The sequence below is a fragment of the Ylistrum balloti genome, unplaced genomic scaffold (genome assembly GCF_031769215.1).
Source record: "Ylistrum balloti isolate Yb309-2 unplaced genomic scaffold, AGI_CSIRO_Ybal_v1 Utg370042, whole genome shotgun sequence".
NCBI lineage: Eukaryota > Metazoa > Mollusca > Bivalvia > Pectinida > Pectinidae > Ylistrum > Ylistrum balloti.
Window position 1 is genome coordinate 1802400 of NW_026782099.1, and position 24022 is coordinate 1826421.

Consider the following 24022-nt stretch of genomic DNA (forward strand, 5'->3'; position numbering starts at 1 on the left):
TGTGTTTAGATCTTCCCATATTTTGAAACACCTACTCCACAAAATAATACAATCTTCGAATGCTTTACTGGATCTGCATGTCACATAATGATCTGGACTCACAAAGCTGATGGTGAAGTGGAATGGTATGCAGTGTTTTATTCCAATGCCATTTTATTCTAGTGACGTAAAATAATTTCAACAATTTAAGAGTTGCTGTATGAATATACAATCCATATGCACAGCACATTTCTAACGTCAAGTAAATAATTTTACTTGTGATTGAGATTAACAAAGATAGACAAAGCCAGCGATAAAGAACGCTGTTTCAATCGTTTTACAGTTTTCTTTTCAAAGAGATAACGTTGTTTTTGATTGAAATTTCTACTTCAGCCCAAATGTGCAAATAGGTAACAGAAAAGCTGATACCATTGGCACCATCGTTATCCAGAATACGACTTCCACGTGCGTAATTGATGTAACATTGAAAACGCAGGATTTGAGTGAATCCACTGACATATGCCTAACGCTTAGGCCTAAGAGTGAAGAACGCGAAATCTACGAGAGGTAGTATTTATTGTGGTCTATGTAAAGAATTTCTTATCTTTTAATTCATACATTGTATTTCATTTCTATGTGGTATTTTATTTATTTATATATAGTATCTCATTCTGCCTTGCTTTTCTTATGGGTTTCGGTATCGTATCAATTTTGCTGATTAGAAACACACCATTCTTATTTACAGGGGAATAGGCGACAGAAGATGTTACAGTATAAAACTGGGTGTTAATAATACAGGTAGGTAGTTCATCAAATAACCTAATTTACCTGTATTTCCATAGTAACTGCCAACATAAAAATATAAGTGCATGTTGCACTCTTATGATTCATATTGCCATTCTATTTTGAAGCTACAAGTCCCTGTTCCAACTTTTTGTGTTATAACGGTGGCTACTGTGATTCACAACAAGGCGTTCCTGACTGTTTGTGTCGCCAAGGCTTTTCCGGACAACAGTGCCAACTAGGTAAGGAAATACCGACTATTCAATTATCTACTATCAAGACTAATTCAGTGTCTTCACATTCTCTCAATATCGTTGAATAGAATTTACAAAAGACGCAAATGAGTTGCACCTTTAAATGCAAATTCAGATTAAGAAAGAGTAGAACCAAACAATGATTTAAACTGCATCATACAGTTGTGACGTTTTTTCTAGTACTTGTAAGTTATGCTAAAGGCCTAACGTTTGAACAACGCCTAGTCTTATTCTTAAGTTTTTTAGGAGTCTCCGTTTATATCTTTCTTTTATCATATTTTGTCTTAGTTCATCGAATGTAAGTTTGAATTTGGATTCTGTTGACATGACGATATTTTGTATTATTATTGTTATTATTATCTAAGTTCAATTTCTAAAGGCAAGAATTAAATTGTTTTAAATTTTCTTTCATTAGAAACTTCACTTATATATAAATACACATCCATTCACATGTACATATATTTGAACAGTTAGAATTCAGAAACGGGTAGAAGATTGTATTTGCTCACACACTTGAAGGTATTTGATTAACATACGAGGGCTGATTGATAAGTTGTGGGCCTTGTATTGAAGATGTTAAGCAGGGATGTCCTTTTTCGTCTCTGCTATTCCATGGCTATTTAATTCTGTGTACCCGAAGACTGGTGTCATTTGGTCAGTTTATGTTAAACAGGTATCACTATGATATGAACAAAGCAAGTGGCTTTTGCAAAATGGACAGTCACTGTTAGAGCAGCGATTCAATATTTGCATAAGAAAGGTTTAGTATCCACTGATATGGTAGCAGCACTAGAAAATAATGCCCCTTCATATGCTGCAATGAAAAGGTGGGTGCCAACAGAGCAACGTATTAGACCGAAAACTACGAGTGACACCTCAATATTAATACAGTTTAGATATAGTTAAATACGTTATATACTGAAAATATATTAATATATAATTGCTATTTATTTCAGTTCACCCTGGAGTTCACATGAATACTGCCGCTAACAGACGTGTGGTAAGTGAACTAACAGACGTTTGGTAAGTGAACAAACATACGTGTGGTAAGTGAACAAACAGATGTTTGGTAAGGGAACTAACAGACGTGTGGAAATTATACTAACAGACGTGTGGAATGTGAACTAACAGATGTTTGGAAAGTGAACTAACAGACGTGTGGTAAGTGAACAAACAGACGTGTGGTAAATGAGCTAACATACGTGTGGTAATTGTATTAACAGACGTGTGGTAAGTGAACTAACAGATGTGTGGTAAATGAACTAACATACGTGTGGTAATTGTATTAACACACGTGTGGGAAGTGAACTAACAGACGTTTGGTAAGTGAACTAACAGACGTGTGGTAAGTGAACTAACAGACGTGTGGTAAGTGAACTAACAGACGTGTGGTAAGTGACTGATTTGTACACGATATTCCGGAAACACAGATTTAACTACAAGGCAGAGTCACTCTCACATTCACATAAACATCATATTTTCAATTTTCAATTAATAATTAGGAGATATGATTCAATCGTACCCGAGTCTATAAATAAACTGAAGTATGTACTGATTGCCTACTAAATAAAGGGAAGAATACCTTGTGTAAATGAAATGAAATGCGAGCAGTTAATACATCATCAGCAGGAGGTTTGCTTCCCTTCCTCAGTCCATGTAAGCATCAAAATAGACATTCAATCAATATATCAACATATTTCTACAATACCGTCACGTCATTTTGTACCAGTTGTAGTAATGGCACTTGTTTGAAAACATATGGAGGGAATAGCTTCATTCGCCTTACTATCGTGTATCTTGGAAAAAAATGATACTTTTTAAAAATTGCAATGTACAAATTGTTTTATATTCCAAACCTAACTCTTCCATTTTGCTTTCATACACAAACTTTAGAATTTTGCCGACGACGCATTTCCAAGCAACATAGTATGCCAGTTGGAAGAAAAGTGCTCGTTTATTGTCAACCTTTGGAGCCCTAGCCAGCAGACGTACGTCACTAAATGTCAAAAATGTTCTTGCCATTGAGTAGTTCCATCTAATAAATGAGGAACTTACGTAAATTTGTTAGATCGTGTCTGTCTTTCACTGTCCTGGGGAAATCGTAAGCATAAAAATATCGCTTTCGGTAAGAGAGAATAAAGATGATTCAGTAACCCATAGTGTCAGGTTTACATGATTCAATGGCCTAATACATCATGCATTTTTTCTTATTCTCATAGTCATTATGTCTAATTTCAAGGACGAACTTCGTATCTCTGCATTGTGTCATTCGGGTTTATCTCACTATTAGGGTAACACACAACGCGAGCTTTTTTACTGATTGCGATTCAGATAACCTCCTGCTTCACATCATTATAACGATTATATTTTGTCAGTTATAAACAGAAAAAAATACTATTCATCTTCATTTTGTATGTCATCTTGCCTTAATAAAAAAATTGAAACAGGACTGAAAGGCTAATGAGTTCAAATGAGAAAATATGCGAGATGTGAAGCTGTTTTCGTTCATTGTGCCTGTCATGAAACATTTATTTATCGTTAATATATTAAATGTGATGTTCAGCATAATTGCCCGGTGGACGATTCTTTTGCAGCCCAAATGTTTGGTTTGACCACATAGACGATTCCATCATAGCGGAGCAGCCCAACAGAAACCACACAATCGAGACATCGCCAGGAATATACGCTATGACCATCACAGTGAACGGAACACGAGTTGGCACGTTTGAAACCATTCTTCAGACATCAGATAACACCGGGTAAAGTAGCAGGACATTGTATTAAATATATTACTTCATATAAGTCGTGATAAAACGTAGATATACAAAACAAAAAAAGAAAGGTAACACTACTTTATTCTGTGATTAAATAATTAATCCCTTCATAAATCCTTGCCAATCATGTACGAATAAAGTAACTGATCAATTCTGATAAAACTGCAGTCATGGTTCATTATAAAACTTTGCGTTCAGTTGATTTTATTCGACTGTAAAAGACGTTGGGGTCAATTTCAAAGGTAACACCATTAGTAACGGGTATGGCCACCGTTTGCGAAGTAAACAGCATTGCAGCGTCGTCGCATGGAACCCGTAAACCGGCGAATAATTCAAGGAGAGATGTTGTTCCATTCAGCGATCAAGGCTTGGGCGAGCTCCTGCAAGTTTGACGGCTGATTTTGACGTTCTCTCACGCGTCGCCCAAGAACGTCCCAGACATGCTCAATCAGTGACATATCAGGTGATTTAGATGGCCAATCTAACACCTGTACGTTATTCTGCTGCAAGAAAGTTCTGCTGACGCGACTGGTGTGCGCTGGTGCGTTATCCTGTTGAAAAATGGCGCCAACGCCATGGCGTCTTAAGAATGGAGGAACCACTGGTCTTAAAATTTCGTCCCGATATCGAATGCCGGTTAAATTGCCATTTAACACAACAAGCCTGGTACGAGTCCCCCCACAAATACCACCCCAAACCATTACACTTCCGCCGCCAAAGCGGTCCCGTTCTGCGACACAGCAGTTCGCAAAACGCTCCCCATTCCGTCACCGTGTTGCAGACAAAACCTGGACTCATCTGAAAACAGAACATTGTTCCATTGTCGTAAGGACCAACGACGGTGAACACGGGTCCAGTTACGCCGATTATTACGGTGACGTTGCAACAAATTTGGTCCAGTGTAGGGACGCCGCGCTTTCAATTGGTAGGCTCTCAACCTGTTGCGGACTGTTTGGGGAGACACACGACGCCCAAACAATGTTCTTGTAGTCTCTACTGCGGTTACGAATCGATTCCGCAAGTGTATCAATCGTATACGACGGTCATCCCTGGCGGTCGTTTTACGGGGTCGGCCGCTTCGGAGACGATCGAATGTTGACCCAGTTTGGTTTAAACGACTTACCAACTGGCAAATTGTCTTAACACTGCAACCAAAATGCCGTGCAACTCGACGGCGAGACTCCCCAGCCTGGATCATGCCTTCAGCCCTTTCTCTCTGTACTTGTGACAGCCGGGGCATAATGATAAAGTTCATAGATAGCAAGATTCGGTGATTTTTAAGTCCTAAGGATCTAAGGAACAGTTGTCAGTTTGAATGTTTCTGAAATTCAAGCGAAGATACAAGTTAGTCGCAGAAAACCTCGTGCAGCTCTTTCGCTAATACAGACTTTCACGCTTGAATGATTTTGGTAATCCCCTTGGATTTTGTAACGTAACACATTACCATTTTCTAATATTGCACAAACGTCATTATGTTTTCAGTCATTTACAGGTATTCGCCAAGGAAACATGTTAACCTTTCTTTTTTGTTGAGTATATTTGCCAAGCGCAAACTGAATTCAGAAAACTATATTGCAACTGTACAATAGTTTGAAAATTGTTGATGTTGAATTGGTATTTTAGATTCATTTATACAGAAGAAAAAACATAATGTAGTTTTAATATATCTGAAAATAAAAACAAAATCACCGCGATGAATACAAATATCAGTGAGCGACAAAATAGATAATATATAAGAGGTCACATGTAGTGGTCAAAAGGCAAAAGTATAGAGACCCTAGTAGAACTGCTGACATGTCCTCACCTTAACGGTAAACGTATGTATGTGGGAGGGACAGTTGCTTTGCTAACACTCTCTCAAACTCCCATCGACTTTAGTTTTCCGTTTATATACCAGCTATATGGGAACTGTAAGCCAACAACTCAAGCAAAAAAATATACCAGTAAACGAACATGTGTCTCACTTTGTTTAGCCCTTCAAAAACTGGTCACTGAACGTATCCGGTATTACAGATCTCTGAAAGTTATGTACTTACTTCTTTATATAGACCTCTCTCACAGGAATCCTTCCGAATTCCTGTCGCTACGCATTTATCACCATGAATAAATTAGTATAAATAATTATTCCCGTAAATTGTAATTCAAAAATGTATGTATTGCATTTTCATTTGGAAAATAAGATTTTCAATTATCATTTCAAAATTAGTACAGTTTTTCACAAAAATAAATTACGACTTTTGCAGACACTAAAGCGTATAAACTTATCTCCGTATAAATATCCCCTGTATACATCGTCGTACCTCGTCTTAAGTTATCTCCATTTTAAGTTCCCAGTATGCATCGTCGTACCTCGTCTTAAGTAATCTCCATTGTACGATCCCAGTATGTATCGTCGTACTTCGTCTTAAGTAATCTCCATTGTACGTTCCCAGTATGTATTGTCGTACCTCGTCTTAAGTAATCTCCATTGTACGATCCCAGTATGTATCGTCGTACTTCGTCTTAAGTAATCTCCATTGTACGTTCCCAGTATGTATTGTCGTACCTCGTCTGAAGTAATCTCCATTGTACGATCCCAGTATGTATTGTCGTACCTCGTCTTAAGTAATCTCCACTGTACGATCCCAGTATGTATATGTATTGTCGTACCTCGTCTTAAGTAATCTCCATTGTACGTTCCCAGTATGTATTGTCGTACGTCTGATTAAACAATATCCAGTGTACGATCCCAGTATGTGTTGTCGTACCTCGTCTTAAGTAATCTCCATTGTACGATCCCAGTATGTATTGTCGTACTTCGTCTTAAGTAATCTCCATTGTACGTTCCCAGTATGTATTGTCGTACCTCGTCTTAAGTAATCTCCATTGTACGATCCCATTGTACGATCCCAGTATGTATTGTCGTACTTCGTCTTAAGTAATCTCCATTGTACGATCCCAGTATGTATTGTCGTACCTCGTCTTAAGTAATCTCCATTGTACGATCCCAGTATGTATTGTCGTACTTCGTCTTAAGTAATCTCCATTGTACGATCCCAGTATGTATTGTCGTACCTCGTCTTAAGTAATCTCCATTGTACGATCCCAGTATGTGTTGTCGTACCTCGTCTTAAGTAATCTCCATTGTACGTTCCCAGTATGTATTGTCGTACGTCTGATTAAACAATATCCAGTGTACGATCCCAGTATGTATTGTCGTACCTCGTCTTAAGTAATCTCCATTGTACGTTCCCAGTATGTATGTACCTCGTCTTAAGTAATCTCCATTGTACGATCCCAGTATGTATTGTCGTACTTCGTCTTAAGTAATCTCCATTGTACGATCCCAGTATGTATTGTCGTACGTCTGATTAAACAATATCCAGTGTACGATCCCAGTATGTATTGTCGTACCTCGTCTTAAGTAATCTCCATTGTACGATCCCAGTATGTATTGTCGTACCTCGTCTTAAGTAATCTCCATTGTACGTTCCCAGTATGTATTGTCGTACGTCTGATTAAACAATATCCAGTGTACGATCCCAGTATGTATTGTCTCTAATCTAATTAAATAATCCCAAGTGTGCGCTGACAGTATACATTACCGAATCCCGTCTTAAATACCCTCAGTGTACGCTCCCTGTATCTATTGTCGCTCATATATTTAGTGTGTGCTCCAAGTATGTATTGCCGCATATCTGATTAGATAATTTCTGGAGTTCAAGTTCTCAATATTCATTTCCGTAACCTTCGTTAAATCTTTTAAAGAGTGTTTATTTTTAAATGTCTTCTTCGTTCCAGGTTAGTGTCCGACGAACTTTGGTTTCGGTATGACATAAGAACAGGTAATTGTCATTGTCGGAAGCATGTGTTTTTAACAGAAGTTATAGATCATCATCGATGTTCAAGACAATCAACATCACAACGTTCATTCTTAATACAATTGGAAAAGTTCGGATGTTCAAAAATTCAATAGTTACAACTATTCTTAATAGATTTGCGGATGGAAATATCAATGATCAGTGCCTGCAAATACTTTCCATGAAGTAATAATCACACATAAATTGTATAAATGGACGCCTTTTGTCGTGTTGCTACTTACATTGTGTTATCATTTTATAAAGGATCCTCAGAGACTTTAATGGAAAATCAGGTAAGTAGGTTATATTTAATCAGAATCTAAAAGTGATGGATCTCACGTTATTTTACGTTTTACTTAGTTTGAGTGTGATTTATAACTTTGTTTCGGTATATCTATTAATTCTAATGGGTAACATTTTAAAATCATAATTCGTTCTGATTAGGGCTCCGCATTGAAATAAGGATATCCTATAGTTTTTTAGGTTTCTCTACAGTATCTCAAATCCTGTTGGGCTAATGGCATTTTATGCCAAGTCTCCTTGAAGGAAGTGCTTGCTTGGGGTGTGTAGCTTTTCATCTCCTATGGTTAAAAGTCAAGGTCACTGTTGCTATGAATAGAAATTCAGTTACCATGTGAAAATGTTTTGGCCTATCTAACCCAAACTTCATATAATACTTCCTTACTGTGTTACAAGTGTTTGCATGATATTGCTTTACAGTTTTGAAGTTAAATCAAGGTCACTGTCACTATAAATATAAATATATCAGTTTGCCTGCGATTGGTTGAGCAAACTCAAACTTCATACAATGTTTCCTCACAAAAGTGGCTTGCTTTGGATTGGTTTTCAGGTCTCGGGGTCAATGGTCTAGATTACTGTTACTCCTAGTAGAAAATAAGTTTCCGTTCTATCACTTTCCAGTCTCATAGCGGGGCCCTTGCCTACCTGTCCTGTTCTAGTTTTAATGAGTTTAATTGGATTTATAACTTTGTTTCGATATGTCTGTTGTTATAACGGGTAAACTTTTTTCATTAATCAATAACCCAAAGCTAACCCAGATTATGTTAAATGATCACTTCACGGGCTACGTAATGATAAGTATACAGAAATGCAAACTGCTGACGATTTATGTAAATTTATGATCTAGTCTTAAATGTAGGCTCCTATTTTATTTGCTTTAGTTGGCGCATTAACGTATTTTCGTCAAAGTATGACTTCATTATCAGCGTTCAACTGTTACTAAATTGGCATATACCAAAAACCTCAATGACTGTCCAAGGTTGAGACCATAGGTATACATAAGTATACGAGATTTGTGGGGTTTTCTTTTATATATATCTACCCGTAATCTTGTTTGAGATTAATGAAACAAAAAATGAATACTTTACTATCTTCTATTGAAAGCTGTATATTTTATATTTGTATTTTATCATTTCTATTTTAGCCACATTTTACAAAACCGTCATTTCCCGCGGAATCGGCCATCATATGTTCCAATGAACGAATGTGTCATATAATCTTACTGTCGGAGTCGGCAGCTTTTGAACAATGGTAAATATGTATATTTTATAAAATACAAAATATAGTTTAATATGACATATTGAATAAAAGGTCAAGAAGTAGGTACATACAACTCTAAATAATTCATATTATCAATACATATAACTGGAATTAAGATATTTATTTTTAACATTTCTGGTCGTTTTTGTTGTTTAATCTACAGCCACAGGTTTTAATGGCCCGCTACACTTCAACATCGTCATGGTTCATAGGTTTTATAATGTTATGGCCGTTTTCGCAAACCTGACCCATTATACGTTGGTTTCGTTTCAAATAATAGTAACAGTTTCATGAATTTTTGTTATATTTCACATTCTTAAGTCCACACGTGGAGTTACTGGGCGAACCTAGGGACAGCATATATATTTTCCAGGAAGAGAAGAGAACGGTGACTGAATATGGTAGTTGTGTGGCTGATGTAGCTCTACTGGCGTCTAACAAGCAACTCGCTATCGAGCGTTTCTGTTTCCGTCTCTCACTCCCCACGTAAGAATGATTATCCTCGGTCTTATTAGAAATCAAAGGCAATTACACTAATGAATCATATTATATGTATAATAAATATATTAATAAACTGTATTATCATAATTGATTGTCAAGATATGGAGTGTAGGTCACAACAAACACTCTCCTGGTCAATGAAACAAATCGGTTAGAATAATCGTAATCAACATTGGTATATCAGAAGGGTTAATGAGAACATGATTGCTTACATACAAAATTTACAACTAACTTAATGGTTCTGGTAATCATCCGATCTATATGTATTAACTTCTTGCTTCTTGATATGTTATATTATATATACCTGTAAATTGTATACTTATCTACAATGATATCTATATCGAGCGTTTAAAAATTGAATCTGAGGACTGGAATTTTCGTTTGCTTGATTGGTGTGTTGGATTTATCGCCTCTTGAACAGTTAGGGTTATTTTGAAGCAATGTATCCTAGTAGAAGCTGATGACTACCTCACAGAACAACATTCGGGAGGCGCATTTGCCTTCCAGGGTCACTGGGGTGTCTTGTCCAAAGACACAACCACGTCTACAAAGAGAAACTCAAACTGCCATGGCTAGGGTGCGTCAAACCTCTCATCTCAGATCTTCGCCTAAAGTTACTTTACAACTAAGGTTTCGCGGCTAGCGAGTATAGGTTTATGACAATTGTTTTCGATTTTCTGATATGAGGAGACGCATATGTACAAGTATCGAACTAATCCAGATTTACATAGTATTTTTACTTAGTGCTCAACTGGCAATGTGCATTACCTATACATCGAAATTGTAAGAAATAATGGACATCTCTGTTTCAGTGTACCGGGTGAGACGAGGTGCTACAGAGTCCAGTACGGATCAGCTGTCTTATGAATAGAGAAGTGGAAGAAAATAATGACCTGATAGTAATCAACGACACTGTAAATCAAACATAAGGACAAACCACACGAGGTGGGCAAACCGGAAATTGGTGCGAGATATATAATTATGCAATGAAAAAAAATAGCCCTGAAAGCCACCATTATACTTTGCAGAAATGCATATATGTGAACTGGAGATAAAGAAGTAATAAAAATCTGATGTACAACCTACCATTATACACATTACGTGTGTTATCAACAGATGGCCACATTTAAAAGTGCATATTAAAAATCGATTAATGTGATAAACATTATTGACTAGTTATAAACAGTTTTGTAGTAATAAATCTATGAGTGTGTGCAATACATACGGGTTTTTTTTCATTTATAAAACGTTCCTAGCCAGTGCTAAGAGCCACATCTACATTTGCAATGCTAGGATTATACAATAATTGTCGATATTCACAACGTTATAGATCAAAATCTACTTATATTAGTCCTTATCTTGTCCTCATCAATTTTTAAATCATAATTATTTCCTGAATAGTCAAGGTATAGAACTGAAGGAACTAAGACTCATAGCCTAAGTTTACTAGCCATCAAGTATACTGTAATGGACACCCAATTACGACTCCCAAAGGTTAATACTATTAAATGGTGTAATTGGCCATTGTTTTGCTAATTTGGAAGTACAACTTGTCACGTCGTTATTAAATTATCTTATATATGACACTCGGTATCCAATACTTAAATCTAAGATATCTTCATATATAGAAATCAAACGACAAGGTTCCATTTTAACATTTAATTATTCCTTACATAATCAATACATATACAGTGATCAATTTACCCCCTGTCTCCATTTCGTCAACTCAATATTTATTCCAGTGTAAATGTTGGCAAGCTTTAATTGATTTTCCTGTAAATGAATTAGGTCACAGCGTCAAGTGTAGAATGAAATATGCACATATTGGTTGACCGTGTAGATGATAATATACATACGGTGATGTTTAACATGATAATGACATGAAAATGTGATTATAACTAAAATTAATTGGTAGTTTTGCAGTTAACTATACTTTCATACCCAAAAATCATATTTCCCCGGAATCCCCTTTTAAATGATCAAGTTTCTTACTTTTTTACTTTTCTATCTCTCGAAATGGCAAATGCTTTCAATTTGAAAAACGTTATATTTACTGCTAAAATTTATGGAAGTCGTGAAATATTTCCAGAAATTAATCATTAAATTATAATCTGATTAAGCATAAAGTAGGTAACAAATAAATATAAGAAAAAACAAGAAGATCAGGATGTTTAATTTGCAGAAAATCCTTGTGTTTTGGTACATTAACAGACAATTTGAGCCTAGTAGTTTAGTACATTAACAGAAAAGATTGAGTCTAGCGTTTTGGTACATTGCTGAGAAGATTAAGCCTAGTGTTTTGGTACATTGCTGAGAAGATTAAGCCTAGTGTTTTGGTACATTACTGAGAGGATTGAACCTAGTGTTTTAGTACATTACTGAGAGGATTGAACCTAGTGTTTTAGTACATTACTGGGAAGATTGAGCAGAGCGTTTTGGTACATTACTGGGAAGATTGAACCTAGTGTTTTGGTACATTACTGGGAAGATTAAGCCTAGTGTTTTGGTACATTGCTGAGAGGATTGAGCCTAGTGTTTTGGTACATTACTGAGAGGATTGAACCTAGTGTTTTAGTACATTACTGGGAGGATTAAGCCTAGTGTTTTGGTACATTACTGAGAGGATTGAGCCTAGTGTTTTGGTACATTACTGGGAAGATTAAGCCTAGTGTTTTGGTACATTGCTGAGAAGATTAAGCCTAGTGTTTTGGTACATTACTGAGAGGGTTGAGCCTAGTGTTTTGGTACATTACTGGGAAGATTAAGAGGTACATTTGAGAGGAGAGCTAGTGTTTTGGTACATTACTGGGAAGATTGAGCAGAGCGTTTTGGTACATTACTGGGAAAATTGAACAGAGCGTTTTGGTACATTAAGAAAAATATATTGGGTCCTGTGTAGTTGTAATCAACAGAGATGTCAAGATGGTTTGGTGCTTTGCATTGTGACAACGATCACCGAAAAGAGGGTTTCAAACTGTTTAAAACGATTTGCTGCACATTAGAGAATTCGTTTTCAGTAATTAATGTTGCTCAGACAAGCTCGTTCAAATCAAGACAAAACATTGGATATTCAAGGAAAAACTCAAATTCTGGTTTCAAAGAGAAAATCTGGTAGCACTACATACTTAAAAACGTTACTTCCACATCATATAGTTGCATAAAAATAGAAACAAGTAATATGTACAATCTCAATTGTTAATTTTCAACAACAGAAAATAAAGGAAGTTTGGAAAAAATGCACATTTACAACACTTAAGTCTCCAAACATACATCAGCAGCAGCAAAAATTGTGACCAAAATAAACGAGTAAAAACAGCAGTTGAGATCATTGATTTCAATCAAATAACTTAATATTAACAAAAGAATTAAGTTTCAGTTCCAAGCAAACGGTGAAACAAAAAACGCCACCGACTTCATCAGGTCATATCATTCTATCATTCCATGTTATAAGTATACTTACTATCCTTACCAAGCTTTTATGCTGTTTTTGTCATAAATTATCAATGTTTTCCATAATGACGCAGCGAGACCTTTCATACGAAAGCATTACACTAGCATAAACAATATAACAACTAATGAGCAACTTAAACGGTTTATGACAGCCAATGAATGAGTCTGTAATGCACAAAAGTACATGTCTTAAGTATGTATTTGGTTGAGAACATAATTAATGTCAGAGAGAGTATGGAGCCACGATATCAGTAGTGAAATTCCTGTTTGACTCATTGAAACATCACAGTGCTTAACTTAATATTCTGGTGAATAAAATTTTAAAAATCTAAACCATGTCAATCTTTCTTGAGATTCAATCCTGAATAAACATCTTACAGCCATACCACAATCAATATTGGTTTCAATCATAAAAGAATGATTTATTTAGTAAATATATGTATACATTTCGTCGGTATCAATGCATTATACAATGGCGTATTTACATGTATTTAGCTACATATCAGTAGCGGCACACTATGGAAGTCTTATGTCATCTTTCTCCGACATTCAATTAGAGAGTGCATTCACTGCATAACAGGTAGTCAGTCTCACAAGACATATTCTTGTACTCTTTATACCAAATACACTTCATTCATATACATATACAGCAGATGAAGGCTGTTACCAGACATCTATCATTGGTGTCTACCATTACAACAGATAATATTTGGTATCAAAGAAATTATCTTCTTCTTTTCAGAGGGGCAGGTTTTGCCTTAATGTCCTTACACTTTGGTATGTGTCGTTCTGCTGCTGTTTCATTGTATCTGCGGTTACAATGAGGACACTGTATATAATCAGCATTTTCTGCCGGAGGAGGGGGAGGTAGGTTACTTAGACTGCCTCCTTCCTTCTGTACTTGAGCTATCTTTCTGGCGTACCTAATGTTATTAACGAATTCCTCGTGCTGCTTTCTCCAATTGCCTTTCTTTCCCTGAAATAAGAAATATGTAATATTAACTCAGACAAACTCTTTTCGGTAAATCTCCTTAAGGATATTGATGAAAATAAAGTCTCTTTTAAGATTGTAGTACTTGATAATAGGTTGAATCAGGACTTAATATTTTATAATATTCTACTAATGTTAACCAAATCAAACATGTAAAAATTCAGATAACTAATCGGATATAAAACAGAGCTATGATAAACTTACAGAAGCTGCACGTCTTTTGGGGGCGCCATTCTTTCCAATATATTTTTCCATTTCTGTTCCTTGAACCCTCATTTTGGTGCCATCTAAAACTTTACGTTTCTTTGTGATGTTACCACAGAATTCCCTGTGTTTGTTAATTCTGTCAGCATTGAATTTACGACCACAGTTTGAACACTTGACTTGTTTCACATGAGTATTTTCGAAGGCACCTTCCATACGTGCAGCTTGCTCAAAAATACTTAGATTTCCACCTCGAGCAGAGGGTAGCGGTTTGTTGTCATGGACGCTTTCAGAAGACATTGCTAAAGGATTTTGTGGTTGTGGAGGTCGACGGTTGATAGCCTTGCGCGCAGGCTTTGGCTGCGGTGGCGGGGTTGGTTCTGCTCTGAAACTTGACATATGAGAGGCATATCCTTCACTCCCATTATCTTGATATTGACTCTCGTATCTTGTGCGAGAATTGTTTGTCTTGCGTTGCTGTTCTGTCTTCCTCTTCAATTCTTCTTCAATCTCCCTTCTCTCTTTTTCTTCTCTCCTCCGTTTTTCATCCTCTTCTTTCATTTTTCTTCGTCTTTCTTCTTCTTTTTTCTTACGTCGTTCTCTTTCTTTTCTTTCCTGTCAAAAGTCAAATTCCTTTTCAAATTTTCAACTCAAAATAACATAAGATCAGAAAAGAATGGAACTACATGTTGTACAAATAAAAACCAATGAAATTTTCTCAATTAATTTCAAGTCCATGTTTCTTATCATTAAAAGCATTTCAATATTTCATACATTAGTCACTATAAATATTTTTTTTAAAAAACTTTGACTTGCCTCTTCCTCTTGTGCAGATCGCTGTTTCCTAATTCTATCAAGCTCAGCCTGTTGACGTGCGATTTTTTCCATGATTTCTTGCTGCTTCCTTTCGATATCCAATGCTGTTTCCCGCTGTGTGTTTGCCTCAGATTCATTTTCCTTTTCGTCCTCATATTCGTATTCTCCACCTATTCCCCGTTCGAGTGTGTGCTGGTGCCTCTTCAGTCGATCGGCACGCTCCTGATCTCTGTCTAACTGGAATTGCTGGAAGTCAGATGGTTTTGCAGTCTTTGTCGTTGGTGGTGCTTTCGGTGGACGCCCTCCATAACCAAATGCATTCACTTTCCGTTTCTGTGTATTTTTTAAGTTGGACAAATTTGGTGGCGGACTTTCATCGTCAGGAGTAAATTCGTTATTAGGTGCACTTTTTGGCATTGGGTCTTCACGTGCTGGTCTTTTCTCAGAGTCTTTTGTTCGTGGTCGACCATGAATTTGTGGTTTCCTTGGGAAAAAATCATTCTCTTGTGAATTTGTACGCTCTATTGGTGCAAGAGGGTTGGATTTATCTCTACCAGCGCTGGACATTTTCTGATATCTGGTCTTGTAGCCCTGCTGACCACCAGAGTTTTGTCGCTGATAACCCATATACTGCTTTTGACTGTTGTTAGAACCAAACGAATTGTGCCTGCTTAGTGTACTTGTCGGGGAATTATTGTTAATATGTACACCGTTTTCTTTCCTCTTTTGTTGATAGTGCTGGGTCATGGATGGCATATGATTCCAGTTACCGCTAGCTTCCATTTCACGTCGCTCTCGAAAGAATTCCCTTGCCATTCCTTTGGACTGTACACGGTTAAGTGCACGCTGTTGGTTTTCCTGGTACATGTTGACAAGTTTTTCTTCTTTATCTTTCAACATCCTTTGCTGATACTGTGCTTGCATCTGCTGTAAGCGGGACATCTTTGGCTGACCACCGTCCATATTGATTCTTTTGGCTGTGGTGGAATAGTCTAGTTTTTGGTAATTTGACGAGCCTCCATACACAGGCGAGCGGTCCAATGCACTACTACTCATTTGGATGTTGGATGCTGAAATATAGGAAAACATATAATTACAAAGTATCAATGCTATTGTGTTCTGGATCAGAAATAAAGCTTTAAAAGATCAATGTTTGAGGACAATTGCATACGATGAATATATTCCAACAACAAATATTAACACTATTGAAAATGACACGTTTAAAATCAAGTAATACACACGGTCATCATGTGCTTAGGAAAATTTCGAACAAGTATTTCCACGAGTAATATTTTACTTTCATTTCCTGTGTTAGATTTGGCATATGACTATATACACATAGGAAATGTAATTGTTTTCTTACTTTATCACAATAAGATAGCATGTCCACTAGACCTGTTATAAAACGTATCTAGAGCCATAAGGTAAAACATTCATGTCGTCAATGTAAGGATTCAACGGCCATTGATTTTTCCTTCAATTTTCTTACACCATTACGGTATAATTTAAATTTTGACTTCCACTGAAAATTATTTGTTTGAACAAACAAATCGCTATCTTAATTATAACGATTATAAAAAGAAAGCAATGTTATTACTTTCTGTTCATGATAGAGGGAAAACTGTTAACATTTCAGTAAAAACATAGCCTTAACAGAAACAGGTTAGAATTAAGAATTAATCGCATTTTATTTAACTTTTTAACTTTTTTATGTAGATGTACATTATGTAATTTTTTTCCATTTAATCCAGTCATTTCAGCATTTATCTTGAAAATCTAGTTACATTCTGTGTTTTGCACTATGATTATAAGTATTCATATTCTAATCAATTTTGAGATCATGAAAATAATGAAATTCATGAAATATTACAATATTAGCACATGTCGATTTTTTTCTTGAGAATATCAACAGATACAAGACAGTTGCACTGCAATCGTTACATGAAAAAATGAGCAGCGACAATTTAGTCCTAAAGCAAGAACTCTACAGAAAATTTGATTTCCTGTACAGCTGAAAGGCCAACAATGTTCCAGCAAAAGGTGTTTGACACCCAGCAGGGATCAAATTACAAGAGTGTTTTTCATTTCCCAAATTTAATTTTACGTTTTAAAACAACATATACATTATAATGTTTACATATCAGCCATTTGTCGAAAACCAATTCCTAATACACACAGTTATTTTTTCCTCTTTTATTTTTGAGTTAGAAACATAGTCATAGCTAGTGGTATACAGAAACCTCTCATTGAGAAGAGATGAAATAATAAAGAAACCCTGTTTCTATCTTACTGCACAATAGTTCTTGGAGATTTTCTCTTAATTTATTAAAATGTAAGATGTACAGAAAACAAAAATATACACACTTTCTTTTTAACTTTAAAAGATACACATCTTATATACATTTGTATTAATTTGCATATTAAGATCTGGTCTCACAGAGTATCACATTCAAAGATATGATCTTGCCAAGTGTCACATTATAAGATCTAATTTCGCACACTCTAAGCTATCATCTTGCAAGGTATCACATTCTAAAAACTAGTCTCACAGAGTATCACATAATAAAGTTTGGTCTCATAAAGCATCATATTCTAAGATAAGTATTAATTTTTAGTTGGAAACTTCTGGACAGATCATGCATCTCAATAATCTTTCTCTGATCCATCGATCTTCAACATCAGCAACTTAATTAACATTAATTTTTTTCAATTTTTTCAAGAATTTGTTACCAAAGAACAATCATGTCACAATTTTACTAGTTATCAGTTGCTGAGTTAAATATAATTGAAACTATAAGATTAAACAAATAAATAAGATGAAAATAAAGAACATGACAACTCCATGTTAACTTTGTAATTCAATATTGACTGTATGGAGCTAGAGGAACCCAAACTACCAAGTGCATCAAACATACAGTAATGTTCTCTCCAAACACATCAGCTTAGCATAAAAATACCAAGTGGTATTTAAGGTGCAGCAACATTATTCCCAGAAGAGAAAATGTATGATAGCTAGGAAATGAATATGATAAATCAGGTAGGATAACAGATCTAAGGCCAGTGGTATCAAACCTATTTACCAATGAAATTTTTGAATGCAAATATAATGGTTCATAAGTAAACCAATCTAAAGATTTGCAATATATATACATTACCTTTTAACTGGGTCAGCATGTATATTTCTTTGTAGTGACATTCTTAAAAGGAACCTAATCTTGCGACATATACGTGTAATGGCTTCGCCACAATCGAATGCATTCCCCATAATAATACACAATCTGCAGTACACATCCAGCTAAATCTCTGTTACCTACGTCAGGCAACAATGAATAATTAAGATGTTTTGACTATTGGAGAGTACCTAACCACTACTATCTTATATGTAGATAGAAATTGAATCCCAGTGGTCATAAATAATACAGAACCTAACATCAACACTATATAGGAAATTGATTCTGCAGTGCTACATTGTTTCAGGTACTACTATAAATACATAAATGTTTCAGAAGTTAATATATTGGCTGGTTCAGGTGACTGTTGATTTCTCATTCAGTGGATTTACTTCAGATATACTGTATATAAGCTAAACATGTAATATATATATATATATATTAAAAAGACAATGTACATTGTGTAGTAAAATGATGATAACATTGCAGCATTTCATTCCAGCATGCCACTGCCCAGATATCATTACTCTTACCAAAATTACAAAAACATTATGATATTTGATTTTTTTAAGAAGTTGCTTAATATATTTCATTTGACCCTTGAAAATGGGTCACTATGTAGCATGCTAGAGGCCAAAGATCAGGACCTCATTTGACTCCATTTAACTTAAAAGTGACAATGTTATTAACTTGAACAAACTTAAAAGTTAAAAACTTACTACAGAGTCTTGAGACACTTTTAGATGCTTTTTAAATTCCTATCACTATTAATAAACAATCTTTAATATTTGGTTTTTGGCCATTCAGACACAAATTTAGTAGAATAGATAATGAAATTAACATCATCATGAAACACTATATTTATAAAACTAGATGTTTTGATACCACATTAAACATACATTCACTAATAAACTCTTTCAAGGACCACCATAATGTCCAAAAGTATATAGCAATAAAAAAGGGTGGTACTTTTCTTGATAATTTTAACAAAGAATGGGGAAAATGGAAAAAAAATTCCAATTTTTTAATAACAATAGAAATATATTTGTTATCTACCTAACTCTGACAGTTGGACTCACTTTTATTTTGATTTTCTTATTAAGTAATGCTGTAGTCAATTTTGATCTCAATTAGTTTCTACTTTTGTTTCTGGAAGGTCTGTCTATCTGTCTCTACCTTACCCTAACTGATGACTCTTACACATGTTTGATATTTCTCTTTATACTTCAGGGTGTTTGTTTTGTCTTTGTACATGTCTTTGTTATCTGTCTTGTGTTTTGTCAATATATCTCCCTCCCTCTGTCTGTCTGTCTTGTCTTGTTTTGTTTTGTCATGTCTTGCCTGTCTGTCTGCTACTTGTAACTGTCTGCGTATGTCTCTATTCTTTTCTTTCATATAACATGACGCATGACATTATGGAATATTCACTTCACTTTAATTTCATTAAAACATGTATGATCATCGGGGTGTGAACTTATGTAAGCAAGGAATATATAAGCTAACTAGTATGAATGTGGCTGATTAATATAAAATGTCTATGCATGTTTAGAAAACTGGAATGAATGATCTTTTTTCTGTACATTATGTATTACTGTTATGTGTGCATGTCCTTTGAAAAAAATGAATAAATTATGAGTTATAAAAAAAAAAAAAAAAAAAACTTGAACAAACTTGGTACCATTCATTTCAGCAGGTTAAATGTCCATTACATATCTTGAGCTTGCATATCTTGGTTATTGAGAAGAATTAATTAATTTAAAGGTTTTTACACATTGGACCTATATGACCTTGAAAGGTAGTCAAGATCGTGTGAACAAATTTGGTAGCCCTTCATCCCAACATGCCACTAAACACCTTAACCCCTTGCCAGTTTTGAGGAAGGTGGTTAAAGAATTTTTACACATTTGACTTCTGAGGTAAAGTGACCAAGGGCATTTATCTGTAATATCTTTGTAGCCATTCATCCCAACACATTACAGACAAAACATCCGAGTCTGAGCCTCTTTGTTATTGAGAAGAAGTTATTAAAAGCTTTACAGGTGGGTTGAAGTTATCAACTTGAACAAATTTGTTATCCTTTCATTTAAAACAAGCTAAAGGCTTAGTATTATGACCCTAGACCTCTGCGTCATTGACCAGAAGTCATTTGAAGATTCATACACATTTGATTCTTGTGAACAAGAAGATAGGTCCAAAGTAATCCATTTGAATAAATCTGTTAGTTCTTCTTCAAAGAATGCTACAGGTCCAATATCATGAACTTTGATTTCTTCGTCATATTAAGGTAAAGTTGCTTGAATGAAAAATTAAGTTGATGGCAGAAGGACTCTGCACAGATATTGGATGAACAGCAGACAATGGATGCAGGCCATGGCATAAGCTCAAACAGATGTAACCATGGTAAAATACTAGCTGTATTATACCACTTGGCTAGAGATAACTTTTCATTAGCTCAGTTAAATGAAATAAATCATAACCTCTGTTATATTGGCGGCCTCTCAAGAATACTACTCAGTGTTTCGTTCATAAGTATCACGGTAGCCCCCAGAAACTTGAAAATGAATGAAAAAAAAAAAAATGAAAGAAAAACACAAATATAAAAACATATAGAATCAATAATAATCAATAATACAGTGAAGTCCTAAAAGATACAAAAGTATGAGCCACATGATATTCATGAAATAAATTTGTTGCAGATGAAAAAGACATCAATTTTTAAGTTTAACCATAAAATATCTGCAGTCTTGAAGTCATTTTTCCAACCACTATCATATTTTTTACATTTAATGTTATAATTTAAATATGAAAGAAAAAAATATCAAGCTTAACACGATACAATGTAGGACAACTGTAAGTCAATGTGCATTTTTTTATTACTACAAAGGAACACATTTATTCATGTATGTATAAAAATTCATGTAAAATTTATGTAAAATGTACATAGAAATGTATATGTAAATCCTTGCCTGGAAAGGAAGAGTTTTTTTCTCTCCAAAATCAGAGACAATAAGGACAATTTGGTAAAGACATGTGGTAAGGCATTTTTGGGATTCTCTGGTATTAAACAGGCTTAATGTTCCTAATACGTTTTAATCTTAACTACATGAGTCATATTAAAAAATATTGTGACAAACAAATATTTTGACGTTATTCTAAGCATTTCTGGACAATACATGTAAATCAATTAGAAAAAATATGTAACTTTAAATTCATGTTTGCATAAAAATTCATGTCAAGTTCATATAAAATGTACATAAAAATGTACATGTAAGTCCTTGTCTAGAAAAGAAGAGATTTTTCAAAATCATAAAAATTAAGGCAATTCATATAAAATGTACATAAAAATGTACATGTAAGTTTCTCTGGTATTGAATAGGCTATATGTTCCTGATACGTTTTACTCTAAACTACATGAGTCATATTAAAAAATATCGTGACATACAAATATTTCGACGACATTCTAAGCATTTCTTGACAATACATGTAAATCAATTAGGAAAAAATACGTAACTTCAAAAGTTTACAAATACAGACAAATAATCTGTGATTGTAGCCTAAGTGTCTTTTCTTTTCCTTTTTGGTGTATATCAGAATATCTAACCAGCATCATGAATAGGCCAGGGGATGTGTTAAAAAAACACTTTCACTTAATGATTGATTTGTATGATCTCTTATCGAACTTTAATTTCCATATCATAATTGGTTAAAATAACATATAAGCTTGCAGCGGAAAATGAATATCTTAACTAACCTTAATAATCGGAAGATCCTTTCTATCTGATGTTCGTCTGTCTGTTACTAATACCGGTATCGTGTGTATCAAAACAATGTAATGCCCCAATGGTCGTCGCCATATTGTTTATCGACTCTTGACGACCAGGATACATACACTTCATAACAAAGTAGTTCGTCATTAAATTGCATATAAATGTATACGGATGCAAATCATTCACATATTTGATGATATGAGTTTTAGATTTACACTTATTGGAAGAACTTTGTAATGGAATACGTAAATTATTGTTCGGTGTGGTGTTTATCTTATAAATGAGTGAAACGGCTTAGTAACCGAAAGTAACCGGAAGTTGAACTAATATCTCGCGCGGACTATCAAACTGATAAATATGCTGACTGTCAAAAACATGTATTATCAATGACATGTATTGATGTTTTTGGTAAGACTAATTTAATTGTTTACCATTTTATTCATTCATCAACTTCTGATATAGCTTTTTAACACCGCATGCGCTTATTATAACTAGGCTAGGTCACTAGTTACAAGTGACAAAGTGAAAATAGACTCGTGCACTTTCAATAACATGGTACAAAGTAAATATTATTATATTGAATTGAGTTTTAAAAGTCTGACGACAATGAGTGCTACTAGATACAGACGTCTTACGCAGTTTATTTTAAGTGAGCACATCGGAAACAAGGATAATGAAACTTGGCGTATACATCATAATGAGACGAGGTGCAATGTAGTAAAGTTGGGGCCTACAATCCATTCATTACAGAGTTACTGCCCTTCATTAAAATGTGTCCAGAGTATAATTTTGCTTGCATTCGAACCAGGATTATGAAACTTGGTGTAAACATTGACCATACAAGGATTATATGCAAAGTACCAAAGTCAGGGCCATCAACTTCTTAATTATAGTTATTGTCTGTTAAAATTTTGACCCTAGAGCATACATGCAATTGTATTTTGGATTGATGCTGATACATCTCACAATTTATTATGAGTTATCATGATCTTTGAATTCTTGATTATCTTCTACACCTTTTACAACATCACAATATTCATAAACATACACACTGCTGATAATAACTGTTGGTGCTTATAGAAGATATGTAAATATCAAACTGTAAAGTAAAATATAGCCTTACTTTTATAGCTCAAGCATACGTGATAAATTGTGTCAGACATGAATACCTATATGTAACATATACTCAAATATTAATCATTCTACTTCCAGACTCTCCATTTGAACACATTTTTACAGATCTGTATAATAATTATGACAAAATACAAAATTCACAAACAGGAAAAACCTCCAATTTGTTTTTGGGAGCATTCATCATTTCCACCGATACTCCTGTTAAATACATCAAGTATGTTCAAGCTGGTATTGCTGGTGTATTCCACATGAGTCAACTTGCACCTGTTTGTCTTAATTAAATAAATAAATGAATATAATATGATGGGGCGCTCCATAAGAGAAAGTCAGGGCACTATACTTTATACTTCATGTGTATTGATATTATACTTCTAAACCGCCAGTATATGGGAAAATCAGGTATAATTGGTTATAATAAGTTAGATAATGGGGTATGTTTTTGATTTTGTGCAACACTGTACAGTCATAATGGTTTTAATACACTTGAATTACTAAATAGACATTTGTAGTACAGGTGTTCTGTTCTTGCAAAATATACATTTTTATTGTTTTAATCAAGAAGAATCAGTCTCAACAAGCAGGAGGTGGATTCTTGAAATTTATTTTATTTGGTATTACAAATAACCAGCATCCAGCCTGTTGTGATTGACTTTTTTGATCGAAGCTCATCCTTCTCCATTTTAATTCCCTGCATACCTTTGGTAAACTAGACAAAAGACAAAGGGCCCATCTACTTACTACTTGAAACAACAATGGTGTGGTTCTGTCTCCAGATAAAGTTTTTATTGCTTTGTGTCTAC

The 24022-nt window shown here is 34.8% G+C and overlaps 2 protein-coding genes across 2 annotated transcripts in view; one reads left to right on the forward strand and one right to left on the reverse strand.

Annotated features, from left to right (window-relative positions):
* Positions 1–10557, forward strand: part of LOC132549136 (uncharacterized) — a 31152-nt gene extending 20595 nt beyond the window's left edge. The window contains exons 31-42 of the mRNA XM_060213057.1: positions 10–125; positions 373–546; positions 725–777; positions 891–1004; positions 1973–2016; positions 2910–3004; positions 3611–3775; positions 7571–7614; positions 7894–7922; positions 9074–9180; positions 9511–9675; positions 10503–10557. Of these exons, the coding sequence (XP_060069040.1) occupies positions 10–125; positions 373–546; positions 725–777; positions 891–1004; positions 1973–2016; positions 2910–3004; positions 3611–3775; positions 7571–7614; positions 7894–7922; positions 9074–9180; positions 9511–9675; positions 10503–10557 (1161 nt within the window). The remainder of the gene's footprint in view (positions 1–9; positions 126–372; positions 547–724; positions 778–890; positions 1005–1972; positions 2017–2909; positions 3005–3610; positions 3776–7570; positions 7615–7893; positions 7923–9073; positions 9181–9510; positions 9676–10502) is intronic.
* Positions 10558–13864: 3307 nt separating this feature from the next.
* On the reverse strand, positions 13865–23901 carry LOC132549137 (zinc finger C2HC domain-containing protein 1C-like). The gene is made up of 5 exons (XM_060213058.1): positions 23841–23901; positions 15860–16221; positions 15152–15784; positions 14336–14950; positions 13865–14110 (listed from the first exon to the last, which is right to left on the reverse strand). The coding sequence occupies exons 1-5, from the start codon at positions 23899–23901 to the stop codon at positions 13865–13867; spliced, it is 1917 nt and encodes a 638-aa protein (XP_060069041.1).
* Between the last annotated feature and the right edge of the window lie 121 nt (positions 23902–24022).

What these genes read in the sequence shown, in the direction of transcription:
- LOC132549137 (XM_060213058.1), bottom strand. Translation starts at nt 23,901, where the DNA reads ATGGAGAAGGATGAGCTTCGATCAAAAAAGTCAATCACAACAGGCTGG. An exon ending in AGGCTGGATGCTGGTTATTT is followed by an intron (nt 16,222 to 23,840) that starts GTAATACCAAAT and finishes CCTATATTTCAG; the next exon opens with CATCCAACATCCAAATGAGT. An exon ending in AAAAGAGGAAAGAAAACGGT is followed by an intron (nt 15,785 to 15,859) that starts GTACATATTAAC and finishes AACAGTCAAAAG; the next exon opens with CAGTATATGGGTTATCAGCG.